At 40.5% G+C, this 18,833-nt stretch overlaps 2 protein-coding genes across 3 annotated transcripts in view; both read right to left on the minus strand.

The window, feature by feature from the left end:
- The window catches only part of LOC126247391 (parathyroid hormone/parathyroid hormone-related peptide receptor-like), a 931,061-nt gene that overhangs the window by 604,475 nt on the left and 307,753 nt on the right, over positions 1-18,833 (minus strand). The window lies entirely within an intron of this gene.
- Positions 1-18,833, minus strand: part of LOC126247365 (parathyroid hormone/parathyroid hormone-related peptide receptor-like) — a 289,419-nt gene that overhangs the window by 138,312 nt on the left and 132,274 nt on the right. For both annotated transcript variants that reach the window (XM_049948473.1, XM_049948474.1), the window contains exon 7: positions 7,349-7,511. In XM_049948473.1, coding sequence (XP_049804430.1) covers positions 7,349-7,511 — 163 coding nt within the window. The remainder of the gene's footprint in view (positions 1-7,348; positions 7,512-18,833) is intronic.

Here is an 18,833-nt window from a genome sequence, read left to right on the forward strand (position 1 = left end):
GCAGATGTCCTATCATCCTGTCCCTTCTCCTTATCAGTGTTTACCACATATTCCTTCCCTCTCCGATTCTGCGTAGAACCTCCTCATTCCTTACCTTATCAGTCCACCTAATTTTCAACATTCGTTTATAGCACCACGTCTCAAATGATTCGATTCTGTTCTCTTCCGGTTTTCCCACAGTCCATGTTTCACTACCATACAATGCTGTACATAGATAACATTACAGAAGATAACATTAGAATTTTTAATCTCTTACTGGCGTAGGAAAACTGGGAAAGCATTGCCACTCAGAACAATGTTGAAAGCATGTACATGAGTTTTCAGAGCATCTTTCTTCACTATTTTAATGTAGCATTTCCAAAATTAGTAAAAACAGTAAAACCTAACAATAATAAGCAATGAGTAACTGAAGGCATAAAAATTTCCAGTGAGAGAAACAGATTTCTGCAATACTATTATAAGAAATATAGAGTAACCCAAGAATTCACAGGTTATTCAAAAGCCTACAAAAGAATCTATGGTAGAGTAGTCAAAGAGGTAAAAATTATGTGGAATGACAATTTGATAAGAAACTCATCTAACAAAATGAGATCCGTGTGGAGAGTTATAAAGAAAGAAACTTGTAGTTCAGCTCCAAAGAAAAAGAATGCATCATTAACACTAGAAGGCTCAAAAGTCACAGACCCAAATTCAGTTGTGGAAAAATTCAATGAATACCTCACTTCCGTAGCTGAAGACCTCATTCAAGTACACTGTCAAGGACCAGTCCCAAGTTTCTCCAGCAAATTAGTGATCTCGACTGCTTCTATGTATGTTTATGAACCAAACCCCAATGAAATTATAAGTAAAATTAAACCATTAAGCAATAAGATGCAGGTGGTCTTGATGAAGTACCTGATTTCATATTAAAAGCATGTGATCACCACATAGCAAACCCCTTGGCAAACATTTTCAACCTGTCTTTAAAAACTGGTGTTTTTCCAGATATTTTTAAAATAGCAAAAGTTTCACCACTGCTAAAAAAAGGTACTTCTTCAAAAATATCAAACTACTGATCCGTGTCACAGTTATGTTCCTTCTCAAAAATTTTAGGAAAACTCTTCTACGACAGGCTTTTAAGTCTCATAAATAAATAAGCACCTCTTACAGTACAACAACAATGTTTTAGAAAGACTAAATCTACACAAACAGCAATTTTCGAATTCTTAGACTGCATCTTAAAATCCCTTGATCAACATAAATTAGCTGCAGGTATTTTTCTAGATCTATCAAAAGCCTTTGATGTCCTGGACCATTACATTCTGCTCGAAAAATTAGAAAGTCGAGGTGTAAGAGGTGTAGCCCATAGCTGGTTGTGTTCATACCTAAAAAATTGGAGGCAGAAAGTATCACTTCAGTATGAATTCAACAAAATGAATAAAACAAGAAACAACTCGTTTCTTTCTAACGAATTACCAATAAAATATGGTGTACCGCAGTGCTCAATCTTAGGTCCACTACTCTTCTTTATTTATGTGGACGACTTAGTTGAATATATGAGTGCCACAGAAACTATCCTGTTTGCTGATGACACCAGCATATTGCTCAATGGATCCAGTCCAGAAACTTTGCAGTCCACAGCAGAAAGTTCTATGAAAAGACTTTCTGTGTGGTTCACAAAATACAAACTCATTATAAATACTGAAAAAACTGTGTGTGTTGATTTTCATTTAATTCCTCCGTCTAATCAAATCTCTATTCAAACACAATTAAAAAATTATCCCCTAGAAAATGTGCCACAAAATGTTTGGGTCTATGGGTTCAGCAAGACTTAAAGTGGAATACACAATATAAATAACTTTTCTAGAAAACTATCATCTGTGTGCTATGGCCTAAGAGTTTTAAAGGCTACAACAAGCAAAACAACAGTACTGCAGGCATACTATGCTCAGTTCCACTCACTAGTCCGATATGGGATCGTTTTCTGGGGATACTCAACTCACAGTGTAAAGGTTTTTAGAATGCAAAAAAGAGCTCTAAGAATAATTTGTGGCCTGAAAAATATGGAGTCCTGTAAATCCCATTTTACTGAGCTTAGTGTTCTAAATGTTCCAAGTTTAATCATTTATGAAACTATCTTGTCCACTAGGGACTACCTCCTGAAAACAGGCAAACTGCTACAGAGCAAAAATGTACACAACTACAGTACCAGAGGGGAATCAAATATACATCAAATATCACAGAACAACCACCTATCACAGGAGCATAATTAACATTGGTGTAATACTACACAATAAGATACCAGAGGAAATAAAAAATGCTACTCATACAATATTTAAAGCTAAAGTAAAGGCATTTCTAATAAAGCACTGTTTCTATTCTGTCAGAGAATTTCTGAATACGTAACGAAATTAATTGTAATAGGTACCTATTTTTAATTTGCCTACTATTTTGCTGATACTATGTATTATTGTAACTTTTCTTTCATCTGTCCAATATCGATTGTACAATTTTTGCTGTATGATAAAACTGGACCAATAAAAAGTCAAATTGAAGTAGCCACCAGAAAGATCGCGGGAGGCGCACATTGGCACGGCGGGTCACGGACAGTAGTTGCCGCAAGTAAAGTCCCGTCCACCAGAGGGCATGCGAGAATTTGGCCGCGCCCTCTGCCGGCGGAACAACAACTCAGGCAGCACGGGCCGTGCCCAGTCAGTTCACATCGGGCATGCCTAGCAGACAGTTCCTGGTCTACACTATGTGAAGTGCGACGGAAAACGTGAATCGTGTTACTACACAATTGGCGACGAGGATGGGATTGTTCTTTCGCGTGTTGCATCTTTGTTCCGGTTTTGCAGCTTATCCATGGCATGGAGGATTTAGTGCGGGTTTTGTTTGAGCAGCAGATGGAGCTCATGGCAACCATGAAACAAGTGCTTGCGGCGTTGCTCTCCACGCAGTCTGCTCCAGCGCCATTCCCTCCTTCCTTTCCCCTGTATGACGAGACGGCGGAGGATTGGGACACATATGAACGTCACCTTCGGCAGCATTTCCAGGCATTTCATGTTGCCAATGCAGAGGTATGTCATGCTCTTTTCTTGTCTTGGATATCTCCCTCGCTGTATCAAGTTTTGTGGCAGCTAGCGCCATTGCAGGAACCCTCATCCTTGTCTTTTGACGCATTGTGTTCATTGCTGTCTTCATATTATCACCACCGCACGCATGTTGTGGCGGCTAGGGTCAAGTTCTATCAATGCAAGAAGCAGCCCCATATGTCTTACTGGGTGTGGGCCGCTACCCTGCAGTGAGTTAGTTGCAAGTGTCATTTTGTCACGGAGCAGTCGCGAGAGTTGTATACCCACGTTATGGTGCGCGACGTCATTGTTCATTCGGTCCCTGATAGGGAGGTCCGGCAATGGGCCCTGCAGTTGGAAGACCCTTCCCTTGAGGAAGTCCTGTCCATTGCTCAATTGTATGAACTCTTTCACGCCTCAGGTCAACAGTTGGAAGCGTGGTGCGACGTCACGGCGGTTCAGGGCGGTGCGGCCGCGTCCACTGCATCTGGGGTGGACGACGTACGAGCGGTACAATCCGGCCGTTACGGCTGCTGCCACACGGCGCGTAAATAGAGTTCCGGCTGCCGGCCCCTGTTACCATACTGTGCATCGTGCTATATACATTATGATCGGTCAGAGTGCCCCCAGCATTGGGCTGTTTGTCGCAAATGCAATAAAAACGACACATTGCTAAAGTTTGACTCTCAGCCTCAAAAGAATTGAAGGGAGCAGGTACAGAGGACATGGACGTTGACATTCAGGAAGTTTCGTCAGGGCAGGCTCCCGACACATCGGCACAAAAACTCTTTATCGAGGTGTTGGTTTGGTCGCGCCGATTACAACTGCAAGTAGATACGGGCGCGGCAGTTTCCTTATTGAATGCAAAAACTTACTTCGACCTTGGGTCACCCCCATTGGCGCCAGTTTACCAGTGTCTACGTGGTTATGGTAAACAGTTCATTCCCCTACTGGGTCAATTCACTACCGATGTTACTTACAAATCAGTCACTTGGCCTCTTACTTTTATTGTTGTCAGTGATGCGAGCTCTGCTAACCTTTTTGGATTGGATGCCTTTCAAGCTTTCGGTTTTTCTATTGCAGACACCATACAGTTGGTCTCCAAAGATGTTCCCTATCAATTATTGGAATCTTTGATCTCTGACTATAAGGATATCTTTGAGGAGGGCCTGGGGTGTGTTTCAGACTTTGAAGCTCACTTAACATTGAAGGCGTTGGCTCGCCCATGTTCTCTACGCGCGAGGCAGATCCCCTTGGCTCTCTGCCCTCAGGTAAAAGCAGAGCCAGATCGGCTGACAGCCCTCGGGGTCATTCTTCCCATTTCTTCTAGTGAGTGGGCTTCGCCCCTCGTTATTGTCATGAAACCCTCGGGAAAATTACGTCCTTGTGGCGATTTCAAGGCCATCATTAATTCCCAATTGGTGGTGGACAACTATCCCTTGCCTCATTCTGATGAATTGTTCTCCGCCGTGGAGGGATGCCAATATTTTTCGAAAATTGATCTTTCGGAGGCTTATCATCAGATACCACTTGATGATGATTCCAAACGGCTGGCGGACGTCAACACCCCGTTTGGCCTTTACCAATACCAGCGGTTGGCCTTCGGTATATCCGAAGTTTCAGTTAATCACTGACCATAAGCCATTAATATCGTTATTTGGCCCCGCCTCTCAAATTCCGGATAGGGTGGCCCACAGACTGCAGCGCTGGGCTCGTTCCTCTCTAAGTACCATTATGACATTCATTTTCACCTTACCGGACAGCATGCCAACTCCGACGCTCTTTCCCGTCTTCCGGTGGGCCCGGATCCTAAGTTCGATGGGAGGAGATTATGTGTTTTCATTTGGATGTGGCATCCCACCAAGCGGTTGATGGCTTCCCGATCACTAGTTCTAGAGTCACCAGGGAAACGGCAGGTGACCCAGTTCTCCGGCAAGTAGTTCGCCTCGTTCAGCAGGGGTGGTCGTCCCAACCTCCAGGCCAGGCCTCGGACCCTCTTCATAATTATTTTGTTCTACGAGGCCGCCTCTGTCTTGGAAGGAGTTCTCCTTCTGGCTACCGATGATACAGCTACAGCTCCTTGCATGGTTGTTCCTGCAAGTTTGCGAAGGGAGGTCCTCACGTTATTACATGAGGGGCACTGGGGTGTTTCCCGTACTAAAACCTGGGCTCACAGACATGTGTACTGGATTGGTATTGACAGAGAAATTGAGCACTTGGTGGCCGCCTGTTCCCAGTGTGCGAGCCGACAGGCGTCTCCCAGGTCAGCGTTCTCTTCATGGCTGCCTGCAACCCAGGCATGGGAACATGTTCACATAGATTTTGCGGGCCTGTTTCTCAATGGCTTTTGGCTCATTGTCATTGATGCTTATTCCCGATTCCCATATGTGGTTCGCTGCTCCTCAACCACTTCAGAAGTCGCAATCCAGGCACTATCAAAAATCTTTTCTGTGGAAGGTCTGCCAGTCACCCTGGTATCGGACAATGGACTTCAGTTTATTTTGCAGACCATCCAGGATTTTTGTAGGCACTTCGGTATTCGGCATGTTTGCTCTCCCCCCTTTCATCCACAATCGAATGGGGATGCCGAGCGCATGGTGTGCACATTTAAGACACAGATGAAAAAGTATGTGCACGTATTTCCTGCGGAGGAGGCATTGACGTTTTTCCTGAAGGCATACCGGACCACACTGATGGGGGAACGCAGCCCTACAGACTTCCTCCACAAGCGCCAACCTAGGACTCTGCTGCACCTCCTCCAGTCTGGTCCTCGCAAGTCTTCGCAAAATGGGGTACCCGGCTTTCCACCGGGTATGTCGGTCTGGGCACGTGGGTTTGGTCGCAATCCACATTGGATATTGGCGGTGGTCCTGCACCACAATGGCCACCGGCTCTATACCCTGCAGGCGGGGGACTGGGAGGTACGTCATCACCAAAATCAGCTACATCCACGTTTGGGCACCCACCCTCCGACTCCTCGGGCGCTGGCTTCCCCATTGCTGGGACCCTTTTCGTTTTCTCAGGGGATGCTACCGCCCCTCCCACCTGTGACCCCGCCACACTGCGATGGTTCTCAGCCTTGGCAGCCTCCAGTAGCTGCAGCACTGGCATCGCCATCATTAGAGATGTCCCGGCAAGAGCCAGCCCCCCGCGCAGGCCCAGTTTCTCAGGATGCTGGTTCACCTGTGGTCGTCCCTTCCCCATCGTCCCCGCCACTGGGTCTTGCCCCTCCTGAGGTGGACCGGGATCCGCAATTTGACGGCTTGTCGCCCGTTCTGTCCCGGGCTCCGGTGGCGGGACGACGGGGGCGTCTTCGTGTGGGTCACTTCCAACCGTATTCGAAGGTTCCGGCTCGAGGGTTGGCAGATCCCCCCAATTCCAGCCTTTCAATGGACATGGAGGTCATCGCTACTGCATGACACTCCAACTTCCGACACAGTGGATCACAGTGGCTTCACCCCCCGAAGGAGGAGTGCAGTAGCCACCAGAAAGATCGCGGGAGGTGCACATCAGCACGGTGCATCACGGACAGTAGTTGCTGCAAGTAAAGTCCCGTCCACCAGAGGGCACGCGAGAATTCAGCCACGCCCTCTGCCGGTGGAACAACAACTACTCAGGCAGAATGGGCCATGCCCAGTCAGTTCACATCGGGCATGCCTAGCAAACAGCTCCCGGTCTACACTATGTGAAGTGCAACAGAAAATGTGAATCGTGTTACTACACAAATCAAATCAAATGGTACAAAATTAATGTCTGCCAGTGACTAGCATGGTGCTAAGATAATATTTCTTGAGTTCTGTCAAATGGTGTAGGGATATATGTGATAAGCAAATTATCACTAATGACAAATGTTTATCAGCTTGTGCAGAAAACTTTGTGTGTTTTTCTTAAAATATGTATTATAACTGTAAGCAAGTGAATTGCTCCACATGAAAGCAAGAGATAATTATAACCCATGGAACATACAAATAATTCAACTAGTAAATCCAGACCTCTAAAATTATGATACTGAAATATGTCACTTTTAGCCTTCCAGGCAGTGGGGAATCAATTATTACATTTTCTTTATCTGTCACCAATTTATATATTTATTTAGCATGTATTCATTGTCACTTCTAATTTGCTTGCCAAGTCATTAGTAATATTTCCATAACTTGAAACCACCATTACTACAGTTATGTGCATATATAATACCCACAGTACTTCTACAAATGAGCCATGAGAACATCATGAGAGCACTGTTGGCATATTTTGACAGTTATATTTGTAGTAAGTTATAATAAGAACATACGTACCCCAACCTAAAATGGTGTAGTGTATCACACTGCTTCTGTCCGAAAAAAGAGCATTGAAAACAAGATTATGTAGGTAGAGGGCTTCCATCAATATCCAACTATAATTAGCTAGCATGAAATATTGCCAAATACTGATTACTAATTTGCAGTCCCATACAATTCTCTGGAAGAGACAAGGAAGATGTTAAATATATTAAGTATAAATTATAACAGAAAGAGTCTTAGTATCTGATGGAACAAATTTCAACATCTCAGTTTATAGTGTAAATAAAGACCTCCTAATTATAAATTTCTATGATGTTTACATGGAGTATAGTGAACTTTTAAAAGAAAAATACATTTTCTTTATATATTTGCACATTTGAGCTGGTTAACTTTGTCCCTGCATGAGACCATCAGAATACATGCACTTTATAAAATTACAAGGAGACAGAATAACTGGCTCTTCAAAAGGAAGAATTTTAAATGTGTCTATACACAGTACTGAAGGTAAGTGCTGGTCAGTCATTTCATCTCCCTACAATTTTTTGATTTTTGAATGAATTTTTCTGAATGTGCAATTTATGTCAGACATATGTAACTATTGACAATTATGGTTTTTGAATACACATAACCATACAACTGGCACAAAAACAACATCTTTTAGTGCAATTATAAACTGCAATAGCAGCTTCTACAAATGGTGTTTTTAAATTTGAGACATTGAACAAGTTACTGGGCTATAACCTACAAGGTTGTTTGACTCTGAGTTCGTAGTTAATCTTTTTTTCTATGATATTATGAAAGGATGAATAGATTACTACTTACCAAACAGAGAAGACATTGAGTTAAAAACAGGAACAACAAAAAGAGTGAGTTTATTAAAAAACTAGAAACCCACCTCGATTACGAAAAAAGCAGCTAGTATTAACCTAGGTTTCGGCGTAGATAACTACACCTTCTTCAGAACAATAAAACTCACAAGTGCCTAAGAAGACCTTTGTCAATGATTAAAAGAACACCATAGCTATATATTTATAAACGAAAAAAAGGAAAACACAAACAGTACATATGTACAAAGTCAAAACCACTACTTAACTTAATGGTGTAAGTTACGTAGGGGTTTTGACTTTGTACATATGTACTGTTTGTGTTTTCCTTTTTTTCGTTTGTAAATATATAGCTATGGTGTTCTTTTAATCATTGACAAAGGTCTTCTTAGGCACTTGTGAGTTTTATTGTTCTGAAGAAGGTGTAGTTATCTACGCCGAAACCTAGGTTAACACTAGGTCATTTTTTCGCAATCGAGGTGGGTTTCTAGTTTTTTAATATATTAACCAACGATTACTGATGCGCTGTGATGTTGAAGGTTCTTAAAAAGAGTGAGCTTTTGACCGAAAGGCCTTCGTCTGCAGTAGAGAACATACACACTTTTGCACAAGGACAACTCGTACACAAATGACCACTCTGTGTGGCTGCAGCCTCAGTGACCAGAGAGAGTGGTCATGTGTGTGTGTGTGTGTGTGTGTGTGTGTGTGTGTGTGTGTGTGTGTGTGTGTGTATGTGTGTGTGTGTGTATGTGTGTGTGTTTTCTACTTCGGAAGAATGGAAGAAGGCCTTTTGGCCAAAAGGTTGAATGTACAGCAGTCTTTTTGTTGTACCTGTCTGTGACTAAACACCCCGTCTATAACATGTGTAGCAATCCCTCCTTTTCATAATATTGTCATTATCCTAGCCCCTATTTTCCATGCTCATTTCTCGCTGTAGTAAATATACAGTTGCATGCTCATATACGAGTTTTCATCAGTATTAATTGCAAACTCTTTTAATGTCAAGATTACTGGAATATGAAAAGGTGTTGTTAGAACATCTGTCATGCTGGCAATGACTTGGAATATTCCGCTGGCAATAATAGGAAGGACAAAAAATAGTCTTCTTCTTTTCCTTCTTCTTCTCCACTTAAAGTATTATGCCTTCCTCCATTGTGGTGCCCACCCCTTCCTCGGCCATCCCAGATTCTTTTGGTTTCTACTGGATTATAGTTTGTGACTTATTTAAGCTAGTCTGCTGCAATTTATTATGTTAACTTGTTCACTCCATTTTTTTCTGTTGCCTTCAGTTTTGCTTCCTAAATTAAATATCTTTAATTCCTTCCTAATGTCACTGTTTCTTAATCTGTCTGCTCTGGTAAAACCTTCCACAGCCCTAAGAAATCTGATTTCAGCTGCCTGGATCTTACTGTCTTCTTGTTTGTAAATGACCCATCACTCACTCTGTAGAACAATGTGAGGATAGACATTGCTTTATAAAACTTCATTCATGATATTCATTGTTCCACGCTTTGTCATATATCAAAGATATGAATCTAATTTGAAGAACTACACTACTGGCCATTAAAATTGCTACACCATGAAGATGACGTGCTATAGATGCGAAATTTAACCGACAGGAAGAAGATGCTGTGATATGCAAATGATTAGCTTTTCAGAGCATTCACACAATGGTGGCGACACCTACAATGTGCTGACATGACGAAAGTTTCCCACCGATTTCTCACACACAAACAACAGTCGACCAGCGTTGCCTGGTGAAACATTGTTGTGATGCCTCGTGTAAGGAGGAGAAATGCGTACTATCATGTTTCCGACTTTGATAAAGGTCAGATTGTAGCCTTTCGCAATTGCGGTTTATCGTATCGTGACATTGCTGCTCACGTTGGTCGAGATCCAATGACTGTTAGCAGAATATGGAATCAAAGGGTTCAGGAGGGTAATATGGACTGCCGTGCTGGATCCCAACAGCCTCATATCACTAGCAGTCGAGATGACAGGCATCTCATCCACATGGCTGTAATGGATCGTGAAGCCACGTCTCAATCCCTGAGTCAACAGATGGGGACGTTTGCAAGACAACAACCATCTGCACGAACAGTTTGATGATGTTTGCAGCAGCATGGACTATCAGCTCGGAGACCATGGCCACGGTTACCCTTGATGCTGCATCACAGACAGGAGCACCTGCAATGGTGTACTCAACGACGAACCTGGGTGTACGAATGGCAAAACGTAATTTTTTCGGATGAATCCAGGTTCTGTATTCATCGCCATACTGGTGTATCACCCGGCGTGATTTGTATGGGGTGCCATTGGTTACATGTCTCAGTCACCTCTTGTTCACATTGACGGCACTTTGAACAGTGGACATTACATTTCAGATGTGTGACCCATGGCTCTACCCTTTATTTGATCCCAGCGAAACCCTACATTTCAGCAGGATAATGCATGACTGCATGTTGCAGGTCCTGTACGGGCCTTTCTGGATGCAGAAAATGTTCGACTGCTGCCCTGGCCAGTACATTCTCCACATCTGTAACCAATTGAAAACGTTTGGACAATGGTGGCTGAGCAACTGGCTCGTCACAATACACCAGTCACTACTCTTGATGAACTGTGGTAGTGTGTTGCAGCTGCGTGGGCAGCTATACCTGTACACCCCATCCAAGCTCTGTTTAACACAATGCCCAGGCATATTAAGGCCATTATTCTAGTATAATATATTTGTCCAATGAATACCCGTTTATCTGCATTTCTTCTTGGTGTAACGATTTTAATGGCCAGTAGTGTATGTTATGAAAAGTGTGACAAATATTATGTTTGAACTGGAGAAAAAACAGCAAAATAAATCATCAAACATAAAAGAAAAGTGTTTAGTCATTTATAAATTAAAAACCACACCAACTTCTGAAAAGTTTTGATAAATGAATTTTAACCCTGGGACCATTGAAACTATCAATTTTTTTTATGATTATCATCAGTAAACCATTGTGAAAATATTGTTTATATTTGGGTGCATCAAACATGATCATTGAGTTGTAGACTGAAATACTAATAAATATTCTGTTTTTCAGTGAATGTTATGATTAAATTTCACACTATATAAAAGTTTGGATGATGACCAGAAAGAACAGTGCAGCTGAGATGAAGCTTGTGGAAAACTGAGGAGCAACTGGGCCACATTGTTGAAAACAGTCAGGGATCTGGACTGGAACTTGATGAAAAAAATATGTTATTATAAGTGGTGTAGTATATTTCTAATTAGTTTTTTGATTGCAGAAAATAAAATGTAACTTTTTCAACATGATGAAAACAAAGAGAAAAATTTAGAGGACATGGGTCATGGGGGTTAATGCTGGATCAGTCTTTAGAACATTCAGAAGGATCAAAGAAATTAGATACAACTGAAATGTTCAGAATGCTTTTGTTGCAAATTAAAGAGGGCAATGCTTCCATCAGTGAATAATTTAGGTTGCTAATGGAGGGAAATAATAAAAGACTTAGCAGAACTGAAAACTAACTTGAAGTTTATAATGAAAACATCTCTAACTTAAAAATGAGGCACTGAAAGATGACTTAGTGATGCAACAGTTAGGAGCATTATTAATAACGACAGTGAAAACAATTTTGAGCGTTGAAGGAGAAAATTCAATGGAAATTGCCAACGATGCCCTTGTGGTGTAAGATGAAAATTCAGACACTAAGAAAATTATAGGAACAAACAAGGCAGTGTGGTTTCAGTTGCCTGAGACTACAGTCATGTGTGTGAGTTGCATTTGTGTGTGTGTGTGTGTGTGTGTGTGTGTGTGTGTGTGTGGTCTATTTTCGATGAAGGCAATTATAACAAATTCAGATTTATTTTAAGCTCAAAATCGTAAAGTTTAGAAAAATTTAAGAAGATAACTTGACAGAAGGTATATTTAAATAAGTGCTAGGAGTTATCAGACTATTACATTGAAAATGCTTGTAACATAAGCGAGAACAGTTTCATGATGTTACCTCAGTCTAGTCATGACAAACTTCTGCCTAATTTAACTGACATTGGAAGTTATTATTATTATTATTATTATTATTATTATTATTGTAAATGTTTAAGACTGTTGTAAAGTTCATTATAGGGTAAAACATACAAAATCAGAGTTGCTGGTAATGTGATTACTTGCAAAGTTTCAAACAAATGTGCTAAACAGAAAATGAAGTTTGTATGAAGACAACGTTGCACCAAAATTTTGTGTATATATGTGAAAAAATTGTCATATGCATAGAGATTTTCATTAGTAGAAACAGATGCAGAAGTCAGTGATGATGAGGATGAGCTGCAGTATTACTTTTGATTTTCATCTTCTCATATTGCAGATTTTGTTCTGTTCATCTGTCTACCTTTACACATGCTCTTTGACTGTCTCAATAGGTTAAGTGTCTTTTCAGCTAGAAGTTAAGACGTCTAGTGCTAAGTGCAATCTCACAATATTTCTACTGTCTGGTTAATGAGGAAATTTATTGTGACTCTCTTTTGTTGAGAAGAGATGAAATTATTTACACATTGATTGAAAATCTTGTACCATAAAACAAGATTTTTTTTGTTTTTACATATTTTGCACTATCTGAAGCTAGGAAAGTTTAAATAATGAAATATCTCTTCCAGTTGAAGATGACTATGTTGTGTTGATGAACTACTATTGGGGAGGATTGAGGATATTTGACAATTAAAGGAAAAAAGACTACATTTTGGGGAAAATTGCTATTTTGAAGAAGTTTTGATATTGGTCCTGAAGTAACTTGCTCGGTGTTTACACATTAAATGTATCTGGATCTGTTTCAGTGTATAGAAATTATTGAATTCTGGCCATGTTTAGAAAACTACTGAACATGTACCCATAGAATCTGTTTTGTTATATCATAAAAGGTGAGATGTGAGATATAACTGTATTTTGCTTTAACATTATTGGTGTAGTCAGTTGTTAATTATGATTATTCTGGAAACATCTAAAGATTTATCATGAGACCTCGATGTGGACCGAAACCTTAGAGTTACAGTTTTGTACACACATACATTAATCCTTGTTCCACTGGTCACGGATACGACATTTCATAATGATGTGGAAGTGTCACTTTAACATAACTTAGGCAAAATCAGTAATCCCCCCCCCCCCCCCCCCCCAAACACACACACAGTTATTACTTCATATCTCAAAACTCATCTATTGAGTAGAAGGTGTTGTCATTCTGAAATTCTTTTAATTTGCTTTTAAATGTTGGTTGGCCTTCTGTTACACTTTTAATATTATTTGGCAAATGACTAAAGATTTTTGTGGCAGCATAATTCACACCTTTCTGAGCCAAAGTGAAATTTATTCCAGAATAGTGAATTTCATCATTTCTTCTAGTGTTGTAGCTATGCACTTCGCTGTTATTTTTTAATTGGGATTGGTTATTAATGACTAATTTCATAAGTGAATATATGTATTGTGAAGGTACTGTGAATATCCCAAGTTCCTTAAATAAATGTCTGCAAGGTGATCTTGGGTGGGCTCCTACTGTTATTCTGATTACACACTTTTGTGCAATGAATACTTTCTCTCTTAATATCAAATTGCCACAAAATATGAAGCCATATGAAAGCAATGAATGAAAACGGGCATAGTAAGCTAATTTACTGATATGTTTATTGGCAAAATTTTCAGTAACCCTAATAGCATAAGTAGCTGAACCTAACCATTTCAGCAGATCATCGATGTGTTCCTTCCAATTCAATTTCTCATCAATGCACACACGAATAAATTTTGAGTATTCTGCCTTAGCAACAGACTTCCATTCATAGTCTATATTTATCAATGGTGTTATACCATTTACATCTACATCTACATGACTACTCTGCAATTTACATTTAAGTGCTTGGCAGAGTGTTCATTGAACCACAATCATACTATCTCTCTACCATTCCACTCCCGAACAGCGCGCGGGAAAAACGAACACCTAAACCTTTCTGTTCGAGCTCTGATTTCTCTTAGTTTATTTCGATGATCATTCTTACCTATGTAGGTTGGGCTCAACAAAATATTTTCGCATTCGGAAGAGAAAGTTGGTGACTGAAATTTCGTAAATAGATCTCGCCGTGACGAAAAATGTCTTTGCTTTAATGACTTCCATCCCAACTCGTGTATCATATCTGCCACACTCTCTCCCCTGTTACGTGATAATACAAAACGAGCTGCCCTTTTTTTTGCACCCTTTTGATGTTCTCCGTCAATCCCACCTGGTAAGGATCCCACACCGCGCAGCAATATTCTAACAGAGGACGAATGAGTGTAGTGTAAGCTGTCTCTTTAGTGGACTTGTTGCATCTTCAAAGTTTCCTGCCAATGAAACACAACCTTTGGCTCACCTTCCCCGCAATATTATCTATGTGGTCTTTCCAACTGAAGTTGTTCATGATTTTAACACCCAGATACTTAATTGAATTGACAGCCTTGAGAATTGTACTATTTATCGAGTAATCGAATTCCAACGGATTTCTTTTGGAACTCATGTGGATCATCTCACACTTTTCGTTATTTAGCATCAACCTGCCACACCATATAGCAATCTTTTCTAAATAGCTTTGCAACTGATACTGGTCTTCGGATGACCTTACTAGACAGTAAATTACAGCATCATCTGTGAACAACCTAAGAGAACTGCTCAGATTGTCACCCAGGTCATTTATATAGATGAGGAACAGCATAGGTCCCAGGACGCTTCCCTGGGGAACACCTGATATCACTTCAGTTTTACTCGATGATTTGCCGTCTATTACTACGAACTGCGACCTTCCTGACAGGAAATCACGAATCCAGTCGCACAACTGAGATGATACCCCATATGCCCACAGCTTGATTGGAAGTCACTTGTGAGGAACGGTGTCAAAAGCTTTCCGGAAATCCAGAAATACGGAATCAACCTGAGATCCCCTGTCGATAGCGGCCATTACTTTGTGCGAATAAAGAGCTAGCTGCGTTGCACAAGAACGATGTTTTCTGAAACCATGCTGATTACGTATCAATAGATCGTTCCCTTTGAGGTGATTCATAATGTTTGAATAAAGTATATACTCCAAAACCCTACTGCAAACCGACGTCAATGATATAGGTCTGTAGTTCGATGGATTACTCCTACTACCCTTCTTAAACACTGGTGCGACCTGTGCAATTTTCCATTCTGTAGGTACAGATCTATCGGTGAGCGAGTGGTTGTATATGATTGCTAAGTAGGGAGCTATTGTATCAGCGTAATCTGAAAGGAACCTAATTGGTATACAATCTGGATCTGAAGACTTGCCCGTATCAAGCGATTTGAGTTGCTTCGCAACCCCTAAGGTATCTACTTCTAAGAAACTCATGCTAGCAGCTGTTCGTGTTTCAAATTCTGGAATATTCCATTTGTCTTCCCTGGTGAAGGAATTTCGGAAAACTGCGTTCAATAACTCCGCTTTAGCGGCACTGTCGTCGGTAACAGTACCATTGGCACTGCGCAGCGAAGGTATTGATTGCATCTTGCCGCTTGTGTACTTTACATACGACCAGAATTTCTTCGGATTTTCTACCAAATTTTGAGACAATGTTTCGTTGTGTAACCTATTAAAGGCATCTAGCATTGAAGTCTGTGTCAAATTTCATGCGTCTGTAAATTTTAGCCAATCTTCGGGATTTTCCGTTGCCTCTGCAACAGCGTTCGGACGTATTTTGTGTATCATGGGGGACCAGTTCCATCTCTTACCAATTTATGAGGTATGAATCTCTCAATTGCTGTTGCTACTATATCTTTGAGTTTGAGCCACATCTCGTCTACATTTGCATAGTTAGTTCGGAAGGAATGGAGATTGTCACTTAGGAAGGCTTCTAGTGACACTTTATCCGCTTTTTAAATAAAATTATTTTGCGTTTGTTTCTGGTGGATTTGGAAGAAACGGTATTGAGCCTAGCTACAACGACCTTGTGATCACTAATCCCTGTATCAGTCATGATGCTCTCTATTAGCTGTGGATTGTTTGTGGCTAAGAGATCAAGTGTGTTTTCGCAATCATTTGCAATTCACGTGTGTTCGTGGACTAACTGCTTGAAATAATTTTCGGAGAAAGCATTTAGGACAATCTCGGAAGATGTCTGCCTACCACCGGTTTTGAACAAGTATTTTTGCCAACATATCGAGGGAAGGTTGAAGTCCCCACCAACTATAACCGTATGAGTGGGGTATTTATTTGTTACGAGACTCAAATTTTCTCTGAACTGTTCAGCAACTATATCATCAGAGTCTGGGGGTCGGTAGAAGGAGCCAATTATTAACTTAGTTTGGCTGTTAAGTATAACCTCCACCCATAGCAATTCGCACGGAGTATCTACTTCGACTTCACTACAAGATAAACCACTACTGACAGACACAAACACTCCACCACCAATTCTGCCTAATCTATCTTTCCTGAACACCATCTGAGACTTCGTAAAAACTTCTGCAGAACTTATTTCAGGCTTTAGCCAGCTTTCTGTACCTATAACGATTTCAGCTTCTGTGCTTTCTATTAGCGCTTGTAGCTCAGGGACTTTCCCAGCACAACTACAACAATTTACAACTACAATTCTGACTGTTCCTTGATCCAAGCACGTCCTGTATTTGCCATGCACCCTTTGAGATAGCAGCCCACCCCGTACTTTCCCAAGGCCTCCTAACCTAAAAAATTAAAGAATTGTATAAACTGTGTTTTCTCAAAATTTAGTGAGAGTCAATTTGCAGAGAACCACTTAATAATTTTCTGAGAGACATTATTTGCAATTTCCTCAGCTGATTATTGCTTCTTGGGTGTGATTACTATACTTGTATCATCAGCAAAAAGAACTAGCTTTGCATCTTCATTCTGTACAACCCACCCATCATTTTGCATGACAATGCGCGGGCGCATAGAGCGCAAGCTGTGGCTGCTCTGTTTGGTTGATGGGACTGGGAAGTACTGTACCATCCACCATACTCCCCAGACTTAAGTCCTTGTGACTTTGATTTGATTCAGAAAATGTAGGAACCACTTCATGACATTTGCTTCAGAACTGTTACAGAAATTCAACAGGCAGTAGACCGCTCCATTCGCACGATCGACGGAACTGGCTCTGCTAACAGTATACTATGTCTTCCCCATCACTGGACACACAATGCTGGTGACTACTTTGAGGGAAAGTAACAGGTGCAAACATGTGACTCTTTTGTTTTGGTTGTGAATAAGCAGTTGCCACTATTTAAGTTCCAACCTTCCGAAAAGGAGATTGTATGAGTACTCCAAGCAAAATAGTAATCCTGACTTAATTGGATATTTCAAAAAAATACAGAAGAATGCTAACTCGAGTTACTTCAAAAGCAAAAAATAGAAAATGACAAAATATTGTGTAAGTTCAAGAATAAAACTAAAGCAACCTGACAAGTTATAAGGGAAGAAATGGGCACCAGGCCAGTTAATCACAGTAATATAGAGCTTATTGTGAATAAAGTAAACTAACCAACCTCAAAAATGTGACTGGTGCTTTCAACAATTATTTCTCTAATATAGCACAGCAGTCAATAAATACACACCTTGACAAACAGCCAGTCAGTCACTCAGATCAAAGAATTCATACAAACACATTTTTCATGTATCAAGCAACACCTGAGGAACTGTCAAGAATCCTGTAAGAATTACCTAGTAAATGTTCAGTGGTTGTTGACTAGATACCAAATTTAGCACAACATTTATTGTGGAACCACTAACAGACATAGTAAATTCATCTTTTGAGAGTGGTGTGTTGCAAATAATGTAAAAACTGCAAAAGTAACACCTTTGTATGAGAAGGGTGCAAAAAGTGATATTGTTAACTATAGTCCAAATGAAGTATTAAAAGCAGTGGATGATAAGCAACATGTATCTAGGATATTTATGGATCTAAGTAGAGCCTTTGATGTTACTGATCATGGCATTCTCTTGCATAAATTAGGTAATTATGGAATTACCAGTCAGTCTGAAAGGTGGCTCCAGTTGTACCTCAGTAATAATCAGCAGATTACAGAAATAAAACACAAAGATAGTGAAACACAAAAAATTTCTTGTTTTTACAGCTGTAAATAAATGACTCAGCAAGTAAAATACATGATGGATGTACTGTACTATTTGCAGATGACACTAATATTCTAATTAAATCACAGAATGAGGAAAATCTGCAGGAGGCTGCAATATCAGTTATGCATACCTCAAGGTACTGGTTCAGGACCAATAGGTTCATCATAAATTCTGAAAAAACTGTGGCAGTTAACTTCCACATCACACAAAACCCGCAAACTTTGTTTTCACTATTGAAGCAAAAATGTGTCGAATGTCATTCATTTATATAACCATTTGCCTTTGTAACTAAAATGCATACCAATATTAAATGCATATGTCATATGCAAAAGTGCTCCCAAAAACATTTGCCACCAATAAGCTGTTCACCCGACACACTATTGACTTATGTTAGCAAAAAAGACAAAACAAATAGTGCCAAACGAGACAGCGTGCACAGCAAAGGTAGGGAGAAAATTGGTATGCTCTGAACAGCACATACATGTAAAATTGCATGCAGACAGCCAAGGCCAAAATATAGCCACTGAATTTCAGCGCACAAGCAGTCAGAATCTTAATTGTA

Source organism: Schistocerca nitens, chromosome 1 (genome assembly GCF_023898315.1).
Source record: "Schistocerca nitens isolate TAMUIC-IGC-003100 chromosome 1, iqSchNite1.1, whole genome shotgun sequence".
Taxonomy (NCBI): domain Eukaryota; kingdom Metazoa; phylum Arthropoda; class Insecta; order Orthoptera; family Acrididae; genus Schistocerca; species Schistocerca nitens.